The sequence below is a fragment of the Mustela nivalis genome, assembly GCF_964662115.1.
Source record: "Mustela nivalis genome assembly, chromosome: 1".
NCBI classification, from domain to species: Eukaryota; Metazoa; Chordata; class Mammalia; order Carnivora; family Mustelidae; genus Mustela; species Mustela nivalis.
This window is the reverse complement of record NC_139020.1, coordinates 52,271,797-52,296,277: the sequence shown is the minus strand read 5'-3', so window position 1 is coordinate 52,296,277 and position 24,481 is coordinate 52,271,797. Positions and strand designations below refer to the sequence as shown.

Sequence of the window (24,481 nt, the reverse complement as noted above, 5' to 3'; positions counted from 1 at the left end):
ATTTCCTCTTGTGGAGGTATCTTTTGACATGTTTTCTTAAAGAAACCCAATGTTTCTCTAAGTATATAAAAAGTTTTTATTTAACTTCAGTCGTAGGATTAAAAAATGAATGGGAAGTATTAGTAATCTTCATCTCAACAAATTACTGATATTCTAATTGAAGTGTAAAGACTTTAAGTAATTCTCAGTGTGGAACTTAGGCTCTCAAAACGGCTTATACCTGTAAATAGATGTTAATTTAACACAACAAGTATTTGAATACTTATTATGTATCAGATTTGGCCTAGACAATGTCGAAATAGAGCTGACAAATTAGGGAAAACAACCTTAGTATTTGTGATGGTTAGTTTTATGTGTCAAATTGGCTAGGTTATGGTGTCCAGTTGTTTGTCAAACATCACTCTTTGGAGGTTGCTGTGAAGGTATTTTTTAGGTGTGATTAACATTTAAGTCAGGAGACTGAATAAGTCAATTAACCTCTGACGTGGGTAGCCTCATACAATCAGCGGAAGGCCTTAAGAACAAAGACAGTTTTCTTAAAGAAGCAATTCTGCCTCAGGACTGCAGCATAGGAACCTTGCCTGTTTCCAGCCTACAAACTGTGGCAACATTAACTCTTCCATGAATCTCCAGCCTGCTTCGTAGATTTCAGACTTTCAGAACCCTTACAATCATGTGAGCCAATTTCTTAAAGTAAGTCTTTCTCTCCACAGCTATCCATACCCAACTGGTTTTGTTTCTCTAGAGAATATCAATTAGTACAAGATCCCCAAAATAGAAGTGTCTAAAATTGAGAAGAAAAAGCGAACAACACAAGGATAAAATGAGCCAAAGTACAGCCAAACTACATCCTCCAATTTGCCTACCTTCACATGGACCTTGCCCAGCTGCTGAAGCCCTATGGAGAAATTAGAACTGTAGAGGCCAGGGAGGGGCACCATTTATACCTGGGCTGGTGGCGGTGACGGGTGGGGCGGGGGCAGGCAGAAGCAGCACATCATGCCAATGCGCCTGCTCAAGATTAAGGAGGAGGTGTGGCCCATGGAGAAGCCTGAGGTGGTGAAGACGCACCTGCCTGTTGTAATCATCCTGCTGGACTTGGTGAGCAAATAGTTGTCATCTGCAAGAGCAAGAGCCTCAGTCAGGTGAAAATCAAGCCCGAGATGACTGGCCACCATCTGGGCAAATTCTCCATCACCTATAAGCCCAGGAGACATGGTCTGCCTGCTTTGGGCCACTCACTTGTCTTGCATCTTCCCCATCAAGTAGCCTGCTGGGCCAAGAAAATCACAGACTCCCCATGCCCACCTGTTCATGCCAGCCCCCCAAAAGTGACTATATTATATCTATTCACAGAAAAAAAAATCTGACAAAAGATATTTCATGTTTCTTGACATTAGAGAATTTGCATTAAAACTAAATTCAGATGTATTTCTTGCATATCATACCACTTGATTGTGGAAAAACATGACTTATGCATTTCTGGGGGAATTAAAAAATGATACTACTCTGTGGAGGGGTTCCTTTGACTCGGCAATTTCAATTCTAGGAATATATTCCAAATATACATTGGTAAAAATCATGAAGTGGAGTGTGCACAAGACTATGTATTTAAGGTTCGTTAGGAATATCAAAAAAATGTGAACAATGGAAGTATTCACCCAAAGGGGATTGATTGAGTCAGTCATGGTGCAATCACAGAATGGAGTACAGTGTAGCTGTAAAAAGGAGGAGGCTGATCTCTACATACATGCATGGAGTGGTTGCCAGCATGCATTGTCAGATGAAAAAAGGCAGAATACTATTTAGTATATGCTATATTCTGTGTAAGTGCAGGAAATATGAAGATGTAAACTTATATATGTGTGTGTATATGTATGTATCTATCTGGAATAGATACTGTTACATGTATTTATTTATATTTTCAAAAAGAAACAATGGAAGGATAACTTTAAAAATTCACTAATAATAACTACCTATCAGGAAGGAAGCACATGGGGTAGTGGAGGAGATAGGATTAAAATATGAACTTGTGGGGGAATCTGGGTAGCTCAGTGGGTTAAAGCCTCTGCCTTCGGCCCAGGTCATGATCCCAGGGTCCTGGGATTGAGCCCCACATCAGGATCTCTGCTCCCCAGAGAGCCTGCTTCCTCCTCTCTCTCTGCCTGCCTCTCTGCCTACTTGTGATCTCTGTCTGTCAAATAAATAAATAAAAATCTAAAAAAAAAATGAACTTGTGTTATAATTTTGACATTGGTGCCATATGAATGTTTTATGTAGCTGAGAAAAAATATACTAAATAGGAGGAAAAAATTTAAATTGAAAATGAACTGAGGGGTGCCTGGGTGGCTCAGTTGTTAAGCATCTGCCTTCAGTTATGGACCGAAGTTCATGGACCCAGGATCCTGGGTTCAAGCCCCACATTGAGTTCCCTGGTAGGTGGGAAGCCTGCTTTTCCCTCTCCCACAGCCACTCTGCTTGTGTTCTCTCTCTTGCTGTCTCTCTCTCTGTGTCAAATAAATAAATAAAATCTTAGAAAAAAAAAAGAAAATGAACTGAAACAACTTATGTCAACTGTTGATTATATAACAACACAGAGACAAAATTACTTAAGGTCAAAAAAAGCTTCAAGTGACTACTTTTAGTAGTAGGTACATTGTTATTTTAAAAATACAACAGTTATATTTAAGATTAAAAAAAAAAAAACAGGTAGTTTATGTAGTGAAAGAAGGAGTTTTTCAGTATGAAAAGGAAAAAAGAGTGCCTGACTGGCTCAGTCAATAGAGCATGCAACTCTTGATCTTGGGGTTGTGAGGTCAAGCCCCACATTGGGCATAGAGCTTCCTTAAAGGGGCGCCTGGGTGGCTCAGTGGGTTAAGCCGCTGCCTTCGGCTCAGGTCATGATCTCAGGGTCCTGGGATCGAGTCCCGCATCGGGCTCTCTGCTCAGCAGGGAGCCTGCTTCCCTATCTCTCTCTCTCTCTCTGGCTGCCTCTCCATCTACTTGTGATTTCTCTCTGTCAAATTAATAAATAAAAGCTTAAAAAAAAAAAAAAAGGGAAACCAGAGAAAAAAGTACCTATATAAAGTACACCAAGAGAAATAAAAGCCTGCTATCTTAAATTTGAATTGGAAACTCATTTTTTTCTCTTACAAAGTATACTTATTTCCTGACTCTGCCACAGAAAAGGTCTAGCAGCAATAAGAACTCATGTGGTCTGTAAGTGTGATTTTCCACTGAGACGTTCTAGGGCTCTTCATGAGATAGCTGACTTCAGCTCAACCTGGGGCAGAAATCAGAAAGATGAAATTGGGACATCTTATTCTGATAGGATATAAGGAATTTATCCAGACCAATGGTTTCATATCAAAAGAAAACAGGGAAAGAAAAAGAAAAAGAAAACAGAAACCAAATGGAAAAGGTTCCCTCCCACTGACCTAAATTAGAACAGTGTATCAAAAAGAATAATGACTACCATGAATTGGAGCGTACAAAATACGTAAGAATCTATGAGCTTATTAAAATTCTTAGGAATACTCCTTGGTCACCATTTGGAATTCATTAGACCTAGTTTCTCTAAAAACTGATCAAGGGGAAACTAGATATCTGTTCTTCCATTCCTGTGGAGACCTTATTTTAGGGTAACCAAGTAATTAATGTGTGAACATTCTTCTCTATAGAAGAATCTCCTCTGATACATGCAGAAAGAATAATAGAATTAGAAAATGGTTATTTTACAACCATTAATTTATCACTGGAACTGAGAAAAGATTAGCAGTGGACGTTCCACCATTTGTTAAATTTCAATAGAAAACCTGGTGATAAGCACCTTGAACCCAAACCTCATCATCACTAAAGGACTATCACATAACAAGTATTGGCGAGGATGTAGAAAAATTGCTACCCTTGTGGGCATATAAATGGCACAGCCACTGTGGGAAACAGTATGGGGATTCTTCAGAAAGTTAAAAATAGGGCTATTCTATGCTCCAGCAACTTCACTTCTGGGTATGTACTCAAAAGAATTAAGATCAGGGACTTGAAGATGTATTTGTACACCCATGTTTATAGCAACATTATTCACAATGGTTAAAATTTGGAAGCAACCCTGGTGGTCATTAATCAATGAATAGATAAAATGTGGTATTAATATACAGTGGAATATTATTCAGTCATAAAGAAGGAAATTCTGACATCCTGCTACAAAACGGATGAAACTTGAGAACATTATAAGGGAAATAAGCCAGTCACAAAAAGACAAATAGTGTATTATTTCTCTTATATAAGGTACTTAGAATAGTCAAAACCATAAAGACAGAATGGATAATAGTAGGGGTTGGAGGTTGGGGGAAGAATGGGGAGATGTTGTACAGTTTTATGAGATGGACAGAGTTGTGGGAATGGATAGTGATGATGACCTCATAACATTTAATACCACTAAACTGTATGCTTAAAAATGACTAAGACGGTAAATTTGATGTTATGTATATTTACCATAATGTTTTAAAAAGTGAGACTACCAGATATGTGCCTCCCAGTGTGAGACAAAAGAAACTACATATCACAGCCTGTAAGAGACATTTGCTTAATTAATTGCACCTACATCTACTCAAGCATCCAAATTTAACTACCAATTTACAGGGAGTAGAGGGCAACAAATGAGTTGGATTTGGAATGATAAGCAGGATTTGATAGTATGACAGGAGGTGGGAGGGAGGAAAGCATTAGATGCACGCACTAAACCACAGGAGCAATGAAGGAGCAAGTAGTTCCCACGGGCAATAATAGGCATTGAGCTGTATTCTGGAAGACCTTGAAAGTCCGGCTGAGAGGTGTATAGACACGAGCAAATAAAAATAATGGCAAATGCTTATGAATGCTTTCTAGAGACCAGGCGCTGGGTTTCTTGCACTCGTTTACTTCCCATAACAGTCTTTTTTTGTGGGAGGCATTATTTTTATTGTTTCACAGATGAAGAACCTGAGTCTTAAGAAAGGTTAAATAACTTCCCTCGAGGACACCCAAGTCCTTACAAGTAAGGAAGTTTCCAAAGGTTCAACGTCATTATTTTCTTAACTGTAGAATAGCAAATTCATGGACAAGTATTGCTTATATTGCTCTAGCTCATGTAAATCACTCTGTGATTTGTCCTTGGCTTATCTATTTATCGCAAACTATATTTCATTGATTCAAATGCTACCCATTTTAAGACTTAATAATTATTTTATGTACCAGGAAAGAAAAATGCTGTCAATTATACTATAGCACAATGCTTTATCATTTAGAATTTTTATTTGCTACCTTCTGAAGGAATTCCTATAGTATTATTTAGACATTCATTTTGAATTATATATCACTATACATAAATCAATAATATTAGCAAACTATGTTGGCTAGGAGGTCCTAAAATTTCTTACCAGACTAAGAAGTAATTTTCCACATTGCTCTTCAATTCAGTCATCAAGGCCTCTGTTTGTCCACACATTTTCCTTTGTGTCTTCAGGAACCAAAATAAAATGGAAGTCCTTTGGTGCTGGACTTTTAAGTCCGTTTGGGCTGTATCATTATAAGTCTGTATCATTTTAAGTCAATGATACAGAGGTAGCCTACCTCTGAGTTCCATTTGGAATTTATTCAACCCATTTGGTTCCTACCTTTCCTACCTCCTCCTGCAATTCTTTGTATCCTGCGGGTTCAAAGAATGTTTCTGATTTTCCTCCAATGTCCTGAAATTTAATTCTGTCAGTTTCAATGCTGATGCTTTTCACATTTTCTTATAAAATGACAACTGTGTCATGATTGCTGCCAGGCGAAGTAAGGCGTCATTGGGCATAACTTAGATCTTGATTACAGAGATGTTAGATTGTGAGAAAGCAAAATGCAGGACTTAGGTTTGCTGAATATGGTAGTTACATAAAAAAGACTCCCTTGACGGCATGCGCATAGGGAGACAGATTCTAATAAGAGCAGCTAGTTGAGTGTCTGGCTTTCAATCCTGTCTTTCATGACTTACCTGTTGTGTGTCCAGCGGCCGTCTATTGCCTTCTGTCCCTGTCCTCCCACTGTCCTCCCTTCCCCCTCTCCTCTGCGTGTTTATTGAGTATTGGTCATGAACGGGACATGAGTATGGGTGCTCAGAAGTCATTAGAAACTGAAATGAGGATCTCAGCTTTATGCAGTTTGATTTTGGTCTTAAAGAAGAGGAGCATTTGATAATCACAGGGGAAGGAAAGACATTTTGGATGAATGGACTATCACAAGTAAGTCAACAAAGTTGAAATAAAGATGTATTTTTTTCACCACTGCCAGTGTAGGCTCCTTAGAAATTACTTTTCTAACCTTCAAATTCTTTATTTGCATATAGCATAAATTGTGTGTGTGTGTGTGTGTGTGTGTGTGTGTATACGCGCATGAGTTTTTGTATGAGTGTACGGCGCTTTAAAATCACAATATGGATGGAGTCATTCTCTACAGAACGTCACGTATTCTTCAAGGTGAAGAAGAAAAACTTCTGCCTAAAATGATGATCAGTGAAATGCAAAAAGGGCAACAGCATGGAAAATGAAACATAAATGACATTTATAAAATGATCTTGGTTATATTTCTCTAAGGTGTTGTTTGCAGCCCAGATGACCCTCTTATTTAGCACATGAGTTCTTGGTTAACTACGTTGCCTTTGGAGTTCCTCTGCTGTCATTCATGTGCATTATAGATTTTATTTTTCCTCCCTTAAATCCACAGAGAATATGTATCATTCCCAAATGCACACAGTCATTTTTGAATTTGAAATATTTCCTTGGATTCTTCCTATCCAAACAAATCTATTATTTTGTACAGGGAATATTTTTCCTTTGCTTGATATCACAGAACTAAGGAGCATATCATTTTCAGCAATTTAAATTTAAATGAATCAATGTGCTCAACTTGATTTGCGTCTGCTCCTTCACAGCCACATAACAGTAGTTTGCATTAATCAAATTAATAGTAAAGGGGTTAAAATTGCTAGCTTCTAAGGGAGGGACATGTCAGCGGTATTAAAAGTTGAATTTGGAATGATCATCCTTGCATGTTAATTATTAGCTGCCTGAGATGCTGAGGAAACTCAAGAAAATGACACTCTAACCATTTGTTACTTTAATTCTGGAGAAGATCCTTTAAAGGATGAATGACATTGCAATGTGCTTTCTAATCAGACCATGAATTATTTTACATCAATGACCCCAAATCCTTTAAATCTACGATCACTGGCAGTAATTGGAAGGATTCTATGAGGCTGCTTAAAAAGTTTCCTATCAGGACAAACAGAAGATGGATTCGTTTACAAAATCGGATTTGTAATTGTTTACAATAGAAAGCTCATCTCATTAGATGTAGTGGTGATCAGATAATTTGCGTCATTCTGTATTTGGCAGTGCGTGTGTAAGACCCACAAAAAGGGAGAAAAGTGAAAGGAGATTACCCCTAACATAGTTCTTGCCTACAAACACCTGGTTGCTTCCAAGAGCCTAAACAATCCATTTATGGACTCCGCAGTGCAAATGATCGTTTTTCCTTATTAAGCTGAGGTACACACGTTATAAAAGAGGAAAAATTAGCAATTGTCTTGGTCATTGTATTGTCCACTCAATAACTCTCAGTCTACAGAAGCAGATACTCAAAAGGAAAAAAACTTATTTTGTAGTTTCCTACCTCCAGGTGGAAACTGGAGCAAGATTCATGAATTTTTGTTTCCCTGCGAGATGATAGTCAGTTCTTTGTCACTTGAAATCATGATACATAGTCTCAAAAGAGTGTTCTGTGCAAGACATTAACAATTTAATCTCTATTGTGACATAAAGCTTTTTTTTTTTTTTTTTTTTCCATTTCGTTCTAAGACTTGGCCACAGAGTTGAGGTGCACCTGCCGTTTTCACCCTCCCCACCCCAACCTTGCTCTGCTTCTTCAGCTTTAACACTCTGGGCCTGGAGCGTGGGTAAGGAGGAGAAAAAAGTTTGATGAGGTAGGAAGGTTTCTTACTTGCCCATGGCCTTAAGGTCTCCGGCTTCAGGGGATATTTAAAGCTGTTTGTTTCAAGTTTTTATTACGATGAGCTTCTCTCCACCATAACGTCCCAGGCCACAGAGGGGCAACAGGCTGAGATACAAAGGCAGCAAGTAGCTAAACTGACGGAACGGAAAGAGGCGGTGTGACCTCCGACAGCACCCCATCCACCGTACCTACACGGGGCCATGTCTGCGCACATTCTTGCTAACTGCGGCAGAAAAGGACAAAATAAGATGAACGCTGTATGTGGACTGCCCGCTCCACAGAAGGCACTGTGGTCCCGTTGCCTTTGTCACACCCTGACCCGGCCATCTACTCCGTCGGCGAAAAGGAACCCTGCGTGCTGTATGCGGCGACCAATCCCGGGAATACCCTGAACAGCGAGCCCTCTGGCTGCCCAAGAACTCATCTCATGGACGAGATCAGCCGGCGAGTGCGGTGCGGTGTCCGCAGTGGAGCTCTCGCACGCTTTGCTCTCCCACTGTGAGAAAAGATGCTGCTTTTAGTTTGCATATTTGAGTAACACGTATCTCTTGGCTTACTGCCTCCGTCTTGGAAACTTCCACTCTTTGGAACTGGGTTTTCCCACCCTACAGGATCTCTAATCTGTACTCAATAGTTGGATGGTGTCGTTTTCTCCTTAACATGTGCATTTTATTCTTTAAAGGACAACACACTCTGAAGTTAGTATTGCTGCCATTTTACAGATGAAGTAACTGGGGCTCGAGGGTTTTGGTGTGATGTTCAAGGCCTCGCGGCTAATAAATTGCAGATCCCATTTGGAAATCCATGTAAGGTCTACTTGTTTCTGAAGACTGTAATTTTTCCATTAAACCAACAAGCACACTTGTCCCTTAAAAATGTCTTATGCCATTTGGGGGACACAAAAAAACAAAGTACCCCCCTCTGTGCTCACACCACTATACCTGCTCCATTGCACCCAGGATGCAGTGGATAGCCAGCACTTGCATGGCTTGCAGGAAGATTGGGTGAGGGTGTATGTGTAGGTGTGTTTAATAACATCTCCCTGATTGTTTTGTAAGTAGCCCCATCCATATTTCCTTCTCCTTACACTGAAACTTCCTATTGAGCAATTGCATAGGTCTAAAGAATTTATGCCTAAAATGTGAAAACATAAGAAAAGGTTAATGAGGACGCCTGGGTGGCTCAGTGGGTTAAAGCCTCTGCCTTTGGCTCAGGTCATGATCTCAAGGTCCTGGGATTGAGCCCTGCCTGCATCAGGCTCTCTGCTCAGCAAGGAGCCTGCTTCCTCCTCTCTCTCTCTCTCTCTCTCTCTCTTTCTCTTTCTCTCTCTCTCGGCCTACGTCTCTGCCTACTTGTGACCTCTGTCAAATAAATAAATAAAATCTTAAAAAAAAAAAAAAAGAGAAATAGGTTAACGAAAGCAGTGAGAAAACTTCTGCTTTCTTTTAGGTTGTTGCCCATGATCTTTTAGATTCACTTTCCCATTTAGTGCCTCAGCACCTGAGAGCCTGCTGATTTGTATGACTGTCCTAATGACCAATGACATGAATTACTGAAAACCTAATTAGGCCTTTTGAGCTGAGAATATTTTTAAAGAGACTCTGACATTTGTGAGGAATGTGGTGTCAGTGGAATATCCAGTCTGAATATAATTCCTAATTTGGGGAAAGGTATTGGCATGTAATTATGTGGGCATACAGAAAGAGCAATTACAAGAACCTGTCTTGAATGCTGAACTTTCACAACAATGAAAAAGGACAAATGCAGACCAGAGCCAGACAGAACACATAATGTGTCCCATCTGCCAAGAGACTTGTGTATGATTCATAAAGTTAAGAAAGATCTCCAAATAGCTACCTGGCAGTACTACAAACAATTCTTACATGTCAACACCGAAGTACACGTAATAGCATATAGAGGGTCTGGGGGTCCTGGGTAGTGAATGCTGGCCCCAGGGAGCTCTGGAAAGAGAGAAACATTTCCAAAGCACTGAAGTCTAATTGTCACAGCTCTAATAAAATGTGTCTGGCTTTTTGTGGAAGGACTGTTCTTGATATTATCCTGACCTAATAAGCCAACAAGGAAACTCAGTTGCCCCTGAAGAGGTATGCCAGTTATCTCTTGTTGCCTAAAAACATTATCAAAACTCAGTGGCTTATATCCTGCTCTGTGTGTCCTCAACCTCCTTCTGGTATTAAGAGGCTTGCCTTAACTTGTCCCTCTCACAGCAATGACTGAGCAATGACAGCGTAAGAGGGCAAGAAGAAACATGGTAGGCCACTCAAAGCATAGTCTCCTAACTACAGAAGTGTCACTTCCACATGATTTTATTGGCTTTTATTTTATGTGGCTGAACCTAATGTCAGGGGTGGAAAAAATACGGTCTGACATTTTGTGGGGAAAAACTGCAAAGACATATGCGAAGTGTATGGAGACAGGTTAAGGGCAGAGAATTAGGATATCTAACACAACAAACAGACCACAAAAGATACAGGAACAGGATGTTTTTTGCAAAAACATTTAACTTTAGGAAGCATCTTCTCACATATAGAGTGGGATGGAAGGAGAGGGCCCATACTGTGCTACAGCTTGAGTGGCTTCTAAGAAGAAAGTATGAGCCAAGGACAAAATCAAAGACTGTGTGAACTGTGACTGACATGCTTCATCACACAAAGTCATCTTTGAACAAAAGGTCAGTTAGGTGTAATTACTGACATAGGTGCTTTTTTTCTGAAAACTTAAGTCCTGGGGAACCGAATCATAAGTGAACAGCACTCTGTGTCATTCAATTTTCCAAACTTTCAAGGCTCCGGTTAGGTCCATCATTTCTTTTTTAAAAGATTTATTTATTTATTTAATTGACAGAGATCATAAGTAGGCAGAGCAGCAGGCAGAGAGAGAGAGGGAAGCAGGTTCCCTGCTGGGCAAAGAGCCTGATGCGGGGCTCGATCCCAGGACCCTGAGACCATGCCCTGAGCCGAAGGCAGAGGCTTAACCCACTGAGCCACCCAGGTGCCCCTGGTCCATCATTTCTAAATTGTAATGTACACTATTTTGGTAAAGCCCATTTGACTTTGCTCCCAACTACTGGGATCAAATGCTTGGAAAATCATTTTAAAGGAGAAATTGAGAAGCAGATTTCCCAACCCCCAACCTGTATCTACATACACACCCTACTTCCAACAGTAAGAGTAGGACACAATGGAGCTGAACCAGCAGAAAGTGCCTCCCTGCCAGTTTCTCTTCAGTGTTATGCCAAGAGTCACTGGGCAATGGTACTGAAGGGATTCATGTAAATTTTACTCCATCTATTTTGCAGAAATTCCACAAAGACAACAACAGCATTAGTATCGATAAATCTGCACAACCCTCTGATTGCACACATTGCATTACCATCAGGACAAGAAAAAATATAATGAGTCCCGTGGTGTTAACTGTGAACTACATAGTTAATATTTTAAAAACTTAATTACATTTTATTACATTTAAGAAAAATTAAAAGAACGAGTGGGGTGTCTGGGTGGCTCAGTTGGTTAAGCCTCCTATTCTTAATTTCAGTTCAGGTTATGATCCCAGGGTTGTGAGATCGAGCCCCATACCCTGTAGAGCTCTGTGTTCAGCAAAGAGTTTCCTTGAGATTCTCCTCTCTTTCCCTCTCCCTCTGTCCCACCCCCTCTAAAATAATGAAAGAGTAACAATGACACTACTGACAACTATTTAATTGTATTTATCTGGAAACATACTAGTTAGGAACATGGGGTAAGGGCTATCTGTTGCTCTTGTGGTGTTGCCAATGTGACCAAAAACCCATCATCTTTTAAATAGCTTATACACAACTATTATGTAGGAAAAACAAAGCTCTCTAAATTAAGAAAAGTCACAGAAGATTACTCCCGCAAATGAACTTGCTAATGTTTTTAAAAATAATCTATGCTCTTGGAATCAAATTCTACAATAGGTAATGTCTATTTGACTTTTGATACAAAGACTATTTTAAAGTTTTTGATGAATAAGCTAATCAATCTAAGAACAAGTAACTTAGTGTTATTGCCAACAATGTAGAAACCAAAATTTTCTGAGTAAATTGAGTTTTTAGTAACAGTTCAGCATCCAAGGAATGACTCTTATATTTAGACATAAACCTCTCCTTAACAGAAATATTCCATTTCCTTAACGAGCCATTCCAAGGAGAGTGCTGTGAATCAATTTCCAAGCAGTAACTACATCTTATTTCACTAATAATGTGGTTTTCTTACTGATGAGAATTCAAAGAACATATAGGACTGTGCAAATTGTAACTATTATTTCTGTGGAAATGAACATCTCAGGTGGTATATGAATCAAACCATCAATTTAAATTGCTAATTGAAGCTCAATTTATCCTGACATACCTGGGAGAAAATAATCAGAAAAAAAATTTGCAGGAGAAGTTGAGATTTCATTTTGATTATCTCACAAATAGTCCAAATTGAGTTGTTGCCAGCTTCTAATGGCACATTTTATCAAATGCTATACCTTCTGGAGACCACAGCTTCTGCTCTCTGATAATGCAAATTGTCCCAAAGAATCTACTAATTTATTTCAAGTCTCTGTGATGTCGAGACCCTCATTTATTTCTCTGTAGTATAGACTTTATACAATTAAGTTCACTCATACAAATTTCACTGCAACTGTTGAGTGCACTATGTGCTACTGTACCTGTTTGTTACACTTATGAGTGCCTGTCATCAAATATCATGATTATTTTAACCGCCTAGCTGCTATTTAAAAAAATTTTGTAGTCCTTCAGAAAAATCCCTTTTCTGATAAGCAAATTCTATGTCCTCCCTTCCAGCAAAATCGGATAAAAGAGCCCACAAGGCGTGCACACCCATGCACATACATACACATAAGTAACTGACATCTTTTCTCTCATTCAGCTGCTCGGCCATCACAAGGTGAAACCTTCTCCAGAGCTAATAAAAAGGAACAAGATAGATAACTGGAGAACGGAATCTGCTTTTGGTGCTGTATGCCGGCGGCCTCATTCTCCAATGCCTATTTGTGCATCTGAGGAGCATTTATAAGGGAAAATGAGAGAAGAACAGATTTGGGGAAGAAAATTAGATTACAATAAGGATGATGACTAGGTGAAGACAGCATGCTTGGGGAAAAGGAGCTTATTTTCTGACTTCGTATTTCCCCAATACAATGTGTTTTTAAAATATTTTTTTATGAGGAGCCCCTGGGTGACCTAGTGGGTTAAGTATCTGCCTTTGGCTCGGGCCATGATCCCAGGTTCCTGGTCAGTGGGGAGTCTGCTTCTCCCTCACCCTCTCCCTCCAGTTCCCCCAGCTTGTGCTCTCCCTCCTTCTCTCAAATACATTCATATTACTTTACATATGATTGACATTCGTTACTTAAGGGAATCAAGTAGGTCATTTAATATAAATCTTTTTGGTACCCTCCCCAAGCACAGAGGGAGGTTTGTTCTTCTAATAGAGATAATAAACAATACAGCGACTAGCACTTGGACTTGAGCATAGGTCTTGCTTCAATCACCCCCCGGCTGTGATCGCAGATAAACTTACTTTGTCTTCATCTGTAAAATGGAGAGAGTGCCTCCTGTGGCAGGATGTTGAGTGGATCAAAATGAAACCATGTAAATAAGACATGAACAAAACACCTGTCTCATAGTACGTAGTGTATGACAGAAATATGTGTATGCTTAAAAATGTAATGTGATCCTTTCATCACATGTATATGTGCAATGTATGTCACAACACCTTTAAACAGATGCTTTAAACATACACATATATAATTATGTCTAATAAAACATCCAATCACCCAAATACAGTTGAAAAATTATGTATTGGCCTATTATATGATTTGAACATCTGAGAATAATTCTTTAAAGATGATATAACCCTTTCATGTATCGGTATTTCCCAATTTTGCATTTTATGAAAAGACGCATTTATTAAAGAAATGTGGGGACTACAGTAGACTAGGACGAGCATGACCTTTAGAATCAGGTGAGGTTTAATATCCAACTTACCAAATAAATGTATTTGAGAGCTATGGAACCTCTCTAAGCTTTAGTTTTCAGCTATTAACTGGGAGACTATTTAATACTATTTACAACTATTAAGGATTAAATAAGATAATGTAGGGATGGCCCTAGTACACAATATTGGCTCAATAAATATTGATCTCTTCCTCTGAGGTATACACGGCTGTCTTTATCTTATTTTGAAGGGAAAGCATTTTTATGAAAGTTCATGCCTAGGTAATTCCAAAGGGCAAGGTGAATGGTGTGTTAATGGTGGAAGTGAAGAAATAAGAGTGTCCTCTTAAGTTTCTAGGACAGCCACATGTGAAACCCACAAAAGTACACTCCTATCACTGAAGACAGAAACACACACATTACAGAACCAATCACTGTTGAAATCTAGATAAGGGGGTCCGCCTGACATAATAGGAAGGCGCGGGTGATTTTATTTTGCTGCATTCCCTGTCCAGAGCTATGAAGAGTCACAGTGAGTTTTGGCCCCTCTTTAATAAAGACAACGGCTTTCTACACATAGACAGCCTAGTTTAGACAAAAAGACGACGACTATGAGAGAGATGTGAAGACGTATTTCATTTTTATTATCTTTTAGGCATAGACGGGTATGTTAATCCATTTCCACATACAATTCCTGTAATCACAGATAGAAAGTGAAACTTGAACTGGCAAAACCTGTCTCCTTGTTGCCAAAGAGTAAAGCTGGAGAGATGCAACCTCAGAAGTTGTGGATTGTGCATTATCTTCCTTCCCAGCCTCGATGTACGTCCGGCTGCCATTACGTAAATAAACCGCTTTTTATTCAGGCATTGATTCAACAGTGATAATTCTGTCCGCTTTTTCCCTGGCAAACTTTCTGCTTTCCGTCCAGAGCTCTGAGTTTTGAAGGTTCTGCTCTCTAGGTTCTGACAGCTGATTCTGGACTTAGTTAACTATAGCAAGTGGAAGCCAAGAAATAATTGTAGTATTACCCTCTCTGTTGTGACATTGCTTCTTTCTGTAAATATATCTTAGGAGTTAGACTTTGAATCTTTGATCTCCCACACCAAAAGAAAAAAGAAAAAATATTTAAAGGGAAGTAACTTCATTTTAGTGTTCATGGTTTATTGTGGAAAGCAGGTGTTTAAAAATTTTAGAATTTCTTTAACAAAATTCTAAAGAGAAAAGAAAAAAAAAAGAAATCACAGTATTTACAGAGATAACAGAATGGCTGAGCCATGCAGAACAAATAACTTTGGTTTTTCCCCTTTCACTTTGGTTTAAATATTGACCAAGTTTCAATTTTTTTCCTGCCAAATAAAACTTTAATAAATCTAAGTTTAGAGGCAAAGTAACATATTTTCTTTTCCCCCATAATATTTTATACAGCATTGAGTCTAATAGGATATTTTATGTATTTAATCCATATCAATGCACTACAGGAAGCTTTTATTAAACTGAGTCACTACTGCTCAGAACAATAAACAGTTTACTAAATGTACAATAACATGTGTTTCTAAATAATGCAGAAGTGGCCAAATATTATTCCCAATCTCCTTCTGACTTTATCTTCTATTTATTTTAATTGCCTTCATAATTTTGTATCCCATCAGTCTAAAAAAACAAACACCAGTTTTCCTTTTCCTCCGAAAGAATAGTTTTTTAACTGGAAATCTGATGTTCGTTTTTTTTTTTTTTCCCCCTGTAAAGTTATGTAAATCCTGGGACAAAAATGGCTGTGCAGAGTTCTCCCAGAAACCAGGCTTCTGCTTGAAAGAGCAAAGTTTAAAAGTCTAGTCACAAGTAGCTATTGGCCTTTATCCAGTCTACTTCAAAAAGTTTCCAATTTATACTACCACCCTAAAAAGTTCCTCAAGCATAAAACATGTTTATAAAGTTACAAATTTGAATGTAACTAAAGATACATAGACATTTTATTATTACATTTTCATGTACTGCTTGATAAATTATGTACCAGTTAAAAACACTAAATTATCTCAAGGTGCATTCAGTATCTGTAGCGTAGTTAACAAAAACACACACGAAAAAAATATATATTCTATATTCTGTGGAAAATAACACAGCTTTGATAATGACCACTGTTAAAAATCTCCAATTCTGACTGATATCTTTTTTAAAGGAAATAGGTATAATTTTAAGGCAGTGGATAACCCAAAGGATTTAACACCAATTTTTAATTAGTGATTTACATTGTGATCTGTGAAAATGGGAATGTTCTCCATGATTTTTCCAAATGGTCTCTCACACATTGTTTTTTTTTTTTTCTTTTGACAGAAAATAATTTATTAGCAGGTGTCTCTAAAGGTAAGTGCTACCCAAATTCTGTGTTATGTCTTGTTTAGAATAGGCAAAATTGTCAGTTTGGGAGTACCATTACTGCGTATCTGCGTCCATATGCATGTGTGACTTACTTCCAAGAGTCACCGGGTGGCGCATGCGCAGAATCAATTCATCTGCAGCTTATCAGGCTGACTCTGCCTCCCCCTCTCTTGTGATAATAAATCACAGCTTTCGAATAGAACAATGTGTGCGTCCCCAGTCTTCGCAAGCTGCCACCTTTGGGATTTAGGTGCTTGCGAGAAAATTAGGGGGCATTACCGATAGCAATCAGAATCAGAAATGTACCTGCTCAGATTACCCATATAAACAATTGAAATAAAAACATTACATTATACATCAGATTAACAGCAACTCCCAGAACAAAGCTTACAGTGTATAAAAATAGCTACGTAAAAAATTTACATAAAAGGCAAACCAAAAAGAAATCCTCAGTGCAGACATTTACAGAAAAAAAAAAATCAAACCAAACACAATATATGACCTATTATCATGGCTGCCAAAACTTGTTTTTGTTTGTAATTTCATTTCATTGTTTTACTTGAGATAATTCTCTAAAATCCTGTGACAGCTTGGTAGAATGAACTGCTTAATACTTGAACCATGAATTGCTGTCAATGTCTTTGTATATGTATTAAATACAATCCACGTTCATGCTTCAATTGGTCTATATAGTTTTTTTCTCTGAAATGATGAAAAAAAACACAATTTAGTTAAGTTACCATAGTGATCATTTTTCACCATCAACAGATGCTTTGTACTAAAAGTGTTAGAAATTATGTTACAGGAGCCTTTCATAAACCCATCTGTAGTCTCAGGCATTGTTGTAGGCCTTCTACAGATAATTTTTTGGAGTTGCTGAGCGTCTTTATTTTTGTGAAAATTGTTGAATTCATATGAAGATTAGAGGGTTTTTCAGGAAAATATTTCATTCTGTAGGTTTTGTCTTTAAGCTTAATTTTTCTTTGAAAATTCACTCTATCTAATTTTGAAGAAGGCAAAATCTATGTTTAAAAAGGACTGAGGAATAAACTCTACAGAGTTTATTTACAGAGGCAGGAAAAAAAAAATCAGGCAGGGATGTTGCCTACTTGGCCTCCAATGGACAGCAGGATGAGGGGAAGGAACCAAATTCTTACTTCTTTCACCCAATCCATTTGAGGTCCTGGTTTTCAGATTTTAAAAATTTCTTACTGCAATTATTCTTTTCTTTTTTTTTTTTCTGTGTGCATCCTTCCATTTATAATTCTTTCCCATACTTCCTCCCTTGGGTGACCCACTCAAATCGTTTCTTGTGCTTTACTTATAATGAACCAAAGTTTCACTGTGGTTGTTGGGGATTTTTACATCAAAGGAGCAAGCTACAGCAACAGTTATTCTCAAAGACACACAAAATCATTTGTTCAAATGGCTTCTCTTTTTGGTTGGCTCAAGAGAACATAAATAAAAATGAAAAGCTCAAAATCCAAGTGGCAATACCATGGAAGACTTCTTTCTCAGACTGACTTTAAAAATAATACTCATATAGCTATTACATATAAATATATGCAATATATGTAGCATTAATATATACATTATACACATACATATATGTGCACATGTAGATACATATATGGCAACACACATATAATATACATACTATCTGCAGAAGTGTTTAAGGGTCTACACAAATTTGTTAGGCTTCTCAGGAAAATAGTCTGGGAAATGGCTGCATATATACACGGACACCTGTAAGTATTAAATCCCTAGATTAAAATTTTTATATTTAAAAGTTACTCTAATTGCTTTTTAAAATAAATTTGAAGTAATAGAATTAGCTCTCATCCAAGCAAAATATCAATTTATAAAATTAAGCTTCTCTGCGCTCAGCAAAATTTTTGGCCTTAGAATACAAAATGCTAATTGAATGTTACAATCTCAAGATTGACTTTAATTATTCAGAGGATAATGGTTATTTTTTAGAGGTTGGGGAGACCGTTGAGATTCCATTCTAATGAGAACACCTTTCTGACTTACCACAAAGTGTCCTCTGGAGGAACTCTCCTCCTGTTTTGAAAGCTGCAATTCTGTAGTGACTTAATGTCAAGGTTTTACCTTTTCTCTCGTGGGATATATGACATTCGCCTGGGAATTACTTCTAGAAACCTCACACAGCCTACCCACCTGGACAACAATTAGAACAGTTTCTCTCTTAGGCTTCTGTTTTGTGATTGTTTTCTTCTAACTTTTTGTTTTCCTCCAGATTACCAAGGTCCTTGTTAACGTGTTTTGATGCAGTCCTGTAGGAAGATTAAATAAATATCATTATGTTGACACATGTGAATTTAACCTTGTTTTTCTTCTTAATTTTAGGGTTCACATAATGTATCTCTGAAAAGCAAACATTTTACATCTAATACAGGCAGACCACTACAGCGAACAATTCCACAGCGGTGAGCCTCAACTGGAACAGAACACATTCCAGTGCAATTACCTTGGTAGCGGAGTTGCATTAAATATATGGTAGGAGAAAAAGCAATTGATTATTCTGAACACAGATGATACATACTTGGTCGCATTGTGTTTTTGTCTGGGTTATTTTTCTCTCTACTTTCTGGGAAGTAATTATCATTTAATAATCAAAATGTTCCTTTTGGGTAAAAACATGCTGCAAAATTTTTCCGAGGGAGTTTTATTAGGGCGTTTCCCTTTTAATATTCCCTATTATGTATCCAGATTGAACTAATGTCCTATATCTTGGTTTATCAGTTGTTTCATCAAATAAAATTATTTATTTATTTATTTGACAGAGAAAGCAAGAAAGAAAAGTGCATGCACAAGCAGGGGTAGAGGGAGGAAGCAGGCTCCCATGGAGCAAGAAGCCTGACGTGGGACTCGATCCCTGGACCCTGAGTTCATGACCTGAGCCAAAGGCAGACGTTTCACCCACTGAGCCACCCAGGTGCCCCTGTTTTATCAAATAAATCAAACGCAAGATTAGAAAGGGATGCAAGTTTATGACAGAACTTTGGCAGCAGAAGCTAGAGCACCTCTAACATCATGGTTCTCAAACTGCGTCCCTAGACCGGCAGTATTAGCACCCCCTGGGGACAGGACGGAAGTGCAAACTGAGGCCCTGCCACAGAACAGTGAAAACAAAAACTCTGGGGAGAGGACCAGCAGCCTGATTAACAAGACCTCCCGGTGGCTCTGGAGCAAGCCACGATTTGAAAACCAGTGCCCAAGTGGGTGCCACGGTTCCACATGACTGGGTTCTATCTTTTAAAAGCTGAGATCAGCTATATCCGGTGGTTTGGGGATGACTCAGGAGAAATCCTGACTGTATTGCAAAAGGATGCCATTGGAGTTCCTGGGTGGAACTCTCGGTTAAGTGTCTGACTCTTGGTTTTGGCTCAGGGTCTTAGGAGTTGCGAGATTGAGACCCGGCACTGGGCTCCACACTCTCCGCTGTCCACTTCAGATTCTCTCTCCCTCTTTCTCGGTCTCTAAAATAAATAAGTAACTCTTAAAAAAAAAAAAGTGTACCATTTCCTTCCTTCCTTCCCTCCCTTCCTCCCTGTTATACGCATGTCAGTGGAACTGCCCGGATATGGTACTTCAAGTTAATTATTACTGCCATATAATCCCTAGTAATATTACTATCTTAAAAAAAAAAAATATATATATATATATATATACACACACACACATATATTTATCTCCAGATGTGTTGAGGAAGCTGAGGAGAAAACTCCATTTTTCCCTTAAAAGTATTTTTACTATTTAAAAAATTTTTTTTACTAACTTCCCCCTAAAAGTATTTCTATTATTGAAATAGAATTCCTTAACTCATTTGCTAAGAATCACAGCTTTACTAGAAAGAGATAAGTAATGGTATATGATATATGTACAAGTGAGATAAAGACATATGGCTTATTTAAATTGGGACACTCATTATATTTAGCACAAGTTTAATTTGTGATTTAAAAATTCTTAGTTTAGCTTAAACTGCAGCCTTCTAAGTCCATTCATAAGGCAGGAGAGCAAGTCCAAACTCTGCCAACATGACTAAGTGCTAAAATGTGTAACAGAATTTTACAACAGACATTTAAAAATGTAAATAAGACATGCTGTGAGTTTCATTTTATGTCTTGACTTATATCATATTATCACATAAATATTTTCCATCTTGCAGTAAAATGGTACACCACGGTGAATGACAACTTCCTTCCTTATCATAAGTATCTTCCAGGCAAAAGCAAGAATGAAGTAGATGGCATCGCTCTCTCTCCCATATATTTTATATGAAAATATATAGTACATAATAAAATATATAGAAAATAATTTCCTATGTAAAGTATAAGATACATATGCTGTCTACATTATATGTATCATATTATGTGTATCACAGATCATTTGAGGTTTAGTCTCTTTGACTAACAAATTACTTAATGATAACATAAAGTTTTAGTAACTTCAACCATAAAATGGAGGGATGGTGAATTAGGATGTTCTCTAAGGACTCTTTACGGAGCTTTGACTTTCTATGAATCTATGAATCATTTTCTTTTTAAAATAAATCTGTGAATCCTTTGGAGGTGCCTGGGTGGCTCGGTCAGTTAAAGTGGTTGCCTTTGGCTCAGGTCACCAGCCCAGGGTCCTGGGAAAGACCCCAACATTGAGCTCTCTGCTCAGCAGGGTGTCTGCTTCTCCTTCTCCCTCTGCCTGCAGCTTCCCCTGCTTGTCTATCAAATAAATAAATAAATAAAAATCATTAGAATAAAATAAAATAAAATGAATCCTTTAAAATATGGTTTCGTTGGGGGTGCCTGCGTGGTGCAGTTGGTTAAGTGTCCTACCCTTGGTTTAGGCTCAGGTTGTGCTCTCAGAATTAAGATACTGAACCCTGTGTTGGGCTCCATGCTCAGCGTGGAGCCTGCTTCAGATTCTCTCTTTCCCTCTCCCTCTGCCCTTCCCCATCGTACTCATGAGTACACACACTCTCTCTCTCTGTCAAGTAAATAAATCTTTAAATAAAATAAAAAGTCTGATCGAAGACTAACATCCATACAAGATAATGTATCTATCATAAGCATACAATTCAATGAATTTTCAAAAACTGGATGCTTGAATGTCACCAGTACCCAGCTCAAGAAACAGAAGAGTTGCAGATGCAGAAGTACCCCCATTATGCTCCTTTCCAGTCACGACCACCTCTCCAATGGTTACCACAATCCTGACGTCTCACAAGAAAGCTTTACCTGTCCTTTTAATTTGCATATAAATGGAGTCATACCACATGTATTCATTCCTGGCCACTTGTCATTTAACTCAAACTAATGTTTGTGACCTTCACAGATAATGTTGATTGTAGCTATAGGTTGTTTGTTCTCATTGCTACAGAGCTTATGATTGGGTAAACAAATGATGATTTATTTCCTTATTTTACTCATGATGGGCATTCTTGTTCTTTGCAGTGTATTACTTATACATAAGTTAGATCTTCCTTATGTGCCCCATGTTTCTTGTCTCTCATGTGTCTTACTTATTCTTTTTTCCTTTCTGCCCTTCAATCTAAGTGTTTTCTATTGATCTGTATTACAGCTTACTTCTTTTGAGTTCTGCTATGGCCAGTTTGCTTTTACTTTTTTATATTTTAAAAGATTTTATTTACTGATTTGTCAGAGAGAGAGAGCACAAGCAAGGAGAGTGGCAGACAGAGGGAGAGGCAGACTCCCAACTGAACATGGACCCCAACGCCGGGTTCAATCCCAGGACCCTGAGATCTGACCTGAGTCAAACCAAGAGTCAGCCACTTAACCAACTGCACACCCCACCAATCTGCTTTTAAATTCACCCACCAGAGGCCTATTTTCTAATACTATATTTTTCTGGTCTAAATGTCAATTTGATTTTAAGTTATTTAGAAACATAATTTAATTCTTTTTCATTCATCTCCTTTGTCTTTTCTTCCACATTCAATATATTATCTATAGTTACTTTAATGTCCTTGTCTATTTATTAACTACAAAGTCCAAATCATGCATGGGTCTGCTTGTCTACTTTTTCTCTTGATTATTGATTGTATTTTCTTGACTATTTTCACAGTTAGTCCTTTTCATCTCCCAGGACACCATCTATATAAATGAACTAGAGCAATGCCACAAAATGTCATTTTCCATCAGGTAAGGTTTCTCTTTTCCTTTGTTAAGCAGACAGGGTGGGGACCAATCCAGTTCAGGATAGGCTTGAACTAGGTTAAGGCTCAGTTGCAGTTTTAGTAAGAGTCTACCTTTGGTTCACCCCTGTTCCTAAGGCTTGGCCCTCTTAGGCTTCTGATTAAGATACTAGTATGTCTCCCCTTCTTCAATCCTTAAACGCAGGAAGATCCAGCTCTTCCCTTTGGAGAGTCTCCACCCAGATCTCAAGCCATCTGTCCCACGACAGTTCAAGATGTAGCCAAACTCTTTCATCTCCTTGACTTGAGAATAAACTCCTTGAGAATAAACACTATGCTTTATTTCTATTTTACCAACAGCATATAATATACTGACTGAATATGGCAGGCAACCAAAGGACATTTTTTTTATTGAATTGAATTAACTGACCTCATTACATCTCATATGCATTTCCTTATGATACTAGTGTTCACCAATATAAAGTCCATACATAGCCAGCTGCTTTTTTACAGAAGGTAAAATAGAGAATACTATGTTGAAATGACAGTACTTGAGTGATTCCTTAGTCCAGTCATTTCCAATAAAACTGAATAATTATATACAGAATCACATACCTTGATTATTCTAATAGCTTCTAACTACATATTCTAATAAATACTTATATATTCTAATAAATATCCAGAAATACGTGTTTTTATAAATCAGTAAGCTATCGTGATAATCAAGGAAAGCCACATGAGTCTCAAAGCATCTTCTCTCTTTTCCTTTTAATCTCCTTGCCTTCTCTCACCTCTCTGATTTTTCCTCCGTCTCTAGACTTTTCCTTTCACTATCTCTCTTTTTTAAAAGATTTTATTTATTTATTTGACTGAGAGAGACACAGCGAGAGAGGGAATACAAGCAGGGGGGTGGGAGAGAGGGAGGCAGGCTTCTCTCTGAGCAGGGAGCCCAATGAGGGGCTCGATCCCAGGACTCTAGGATCATGACCTGAGCCGAGGCAGTTGCTTAACAACTGAGCCACCCGGGCGCCCCAACTATCTCTGTCTCTTGCTCTTTTTTCTTTCAAACGCATTTCATTAACCACTGTTCTTTGCCTTTAACGTGAAAATTCCAACTTGTTTGGAGCCACTAGTTAGAATGACATAAAAAGGTCAATATTCTATATGCATATTCTAAAAAGGAAAATTTTTTAGGTTTTTAAATTTAAAAATTTAGCAATGTAACAAATCAATTTTGTAATTTTGATTTTTTTCAACTTTCTTTGTACCATATGACAAGAAAAAAGTTATGTTAAGGTGGAGGACATAATGATTTCACAACTTTGAAATAAAGTATGGACTAGTAGATGCTCTGGTACCATTGATCAAAAAAACACGTGTTAATCCTTACATTTATAACAATTATAAACTCTCAGAAAAATAAAGAATACACTATTCGACTGCACTTGAGAGTGGCAAAAAGAAAGTAGAAAGTGAAGGAAATTTGATCCTTATACTGAGTGAGCTCTACTTTTAATTTTTCTTCAAAAGTCACTTCCCAGCTGGTGAGACATTGGCTAACTATAATAAACACTAAAAACAAAGAGGAAAAATCTCAGAAAGAAGAGAGCCCCAGAGCCCCAGAAGAGAGCCCCAAACATGAATTTAAACCACAATAAACACCTTGGATGATCCCTAAACCATGTGTGTGGAGGGGAAAAATTTCACTTAGCCAAGCAGAAAGCAACAGCTGGAAAGCTTAAAGATGTGACATAGACTTTACTACTATCTACACAAAGAAACATAGTTTGGAGTTCAATTGCACCAAACGAAAGTCTTTAATCTTTCTCAGAAAAGCCAACCAAAGATCATGTGCAGAGTCTAGTATTCAACCAAGACAGTCATGCCATATAAAATGTAGGTGTCACCTTCAC

The 24,481-nt window shown here is 38.0% G+C and overlaps 1 protein-coding gene across 12 annotated transcripts in view; it reads right to left on the bottom strand.

Moving 5' to 3' along the window:
- Positions 1-14,637: 14,637 nt before the first annotated feature.
- The window catches only part of ALCAM (activated leukocyte cell adhesion molecule), a 213,840-nt gene continuing 203,996 nt past the window's right edge, over positions 14,638-24,481 (bottom strand). For all 12 annotated transcript variants that reach the window (XM_082696746.1, XM_082696750.1, XM_082696753.1 and 9 more), the window contains 2 exons: positions 18,575-18,690; positions 14,638-17,095 (listed from right to left, as the gene is read on the bottom strand). In XM_082696746.1, the coding sequence (XP_082552872.1) occupies positions 18,603-18,690 (88 nt within the window). In that variant the 3' untranslated portion in view covers positions 14,638-17,095; positions 18,575-18,602. The remainder of the gene's footprint in view (positions 17,096-18,574; positions 18,691-24,481) is intronic.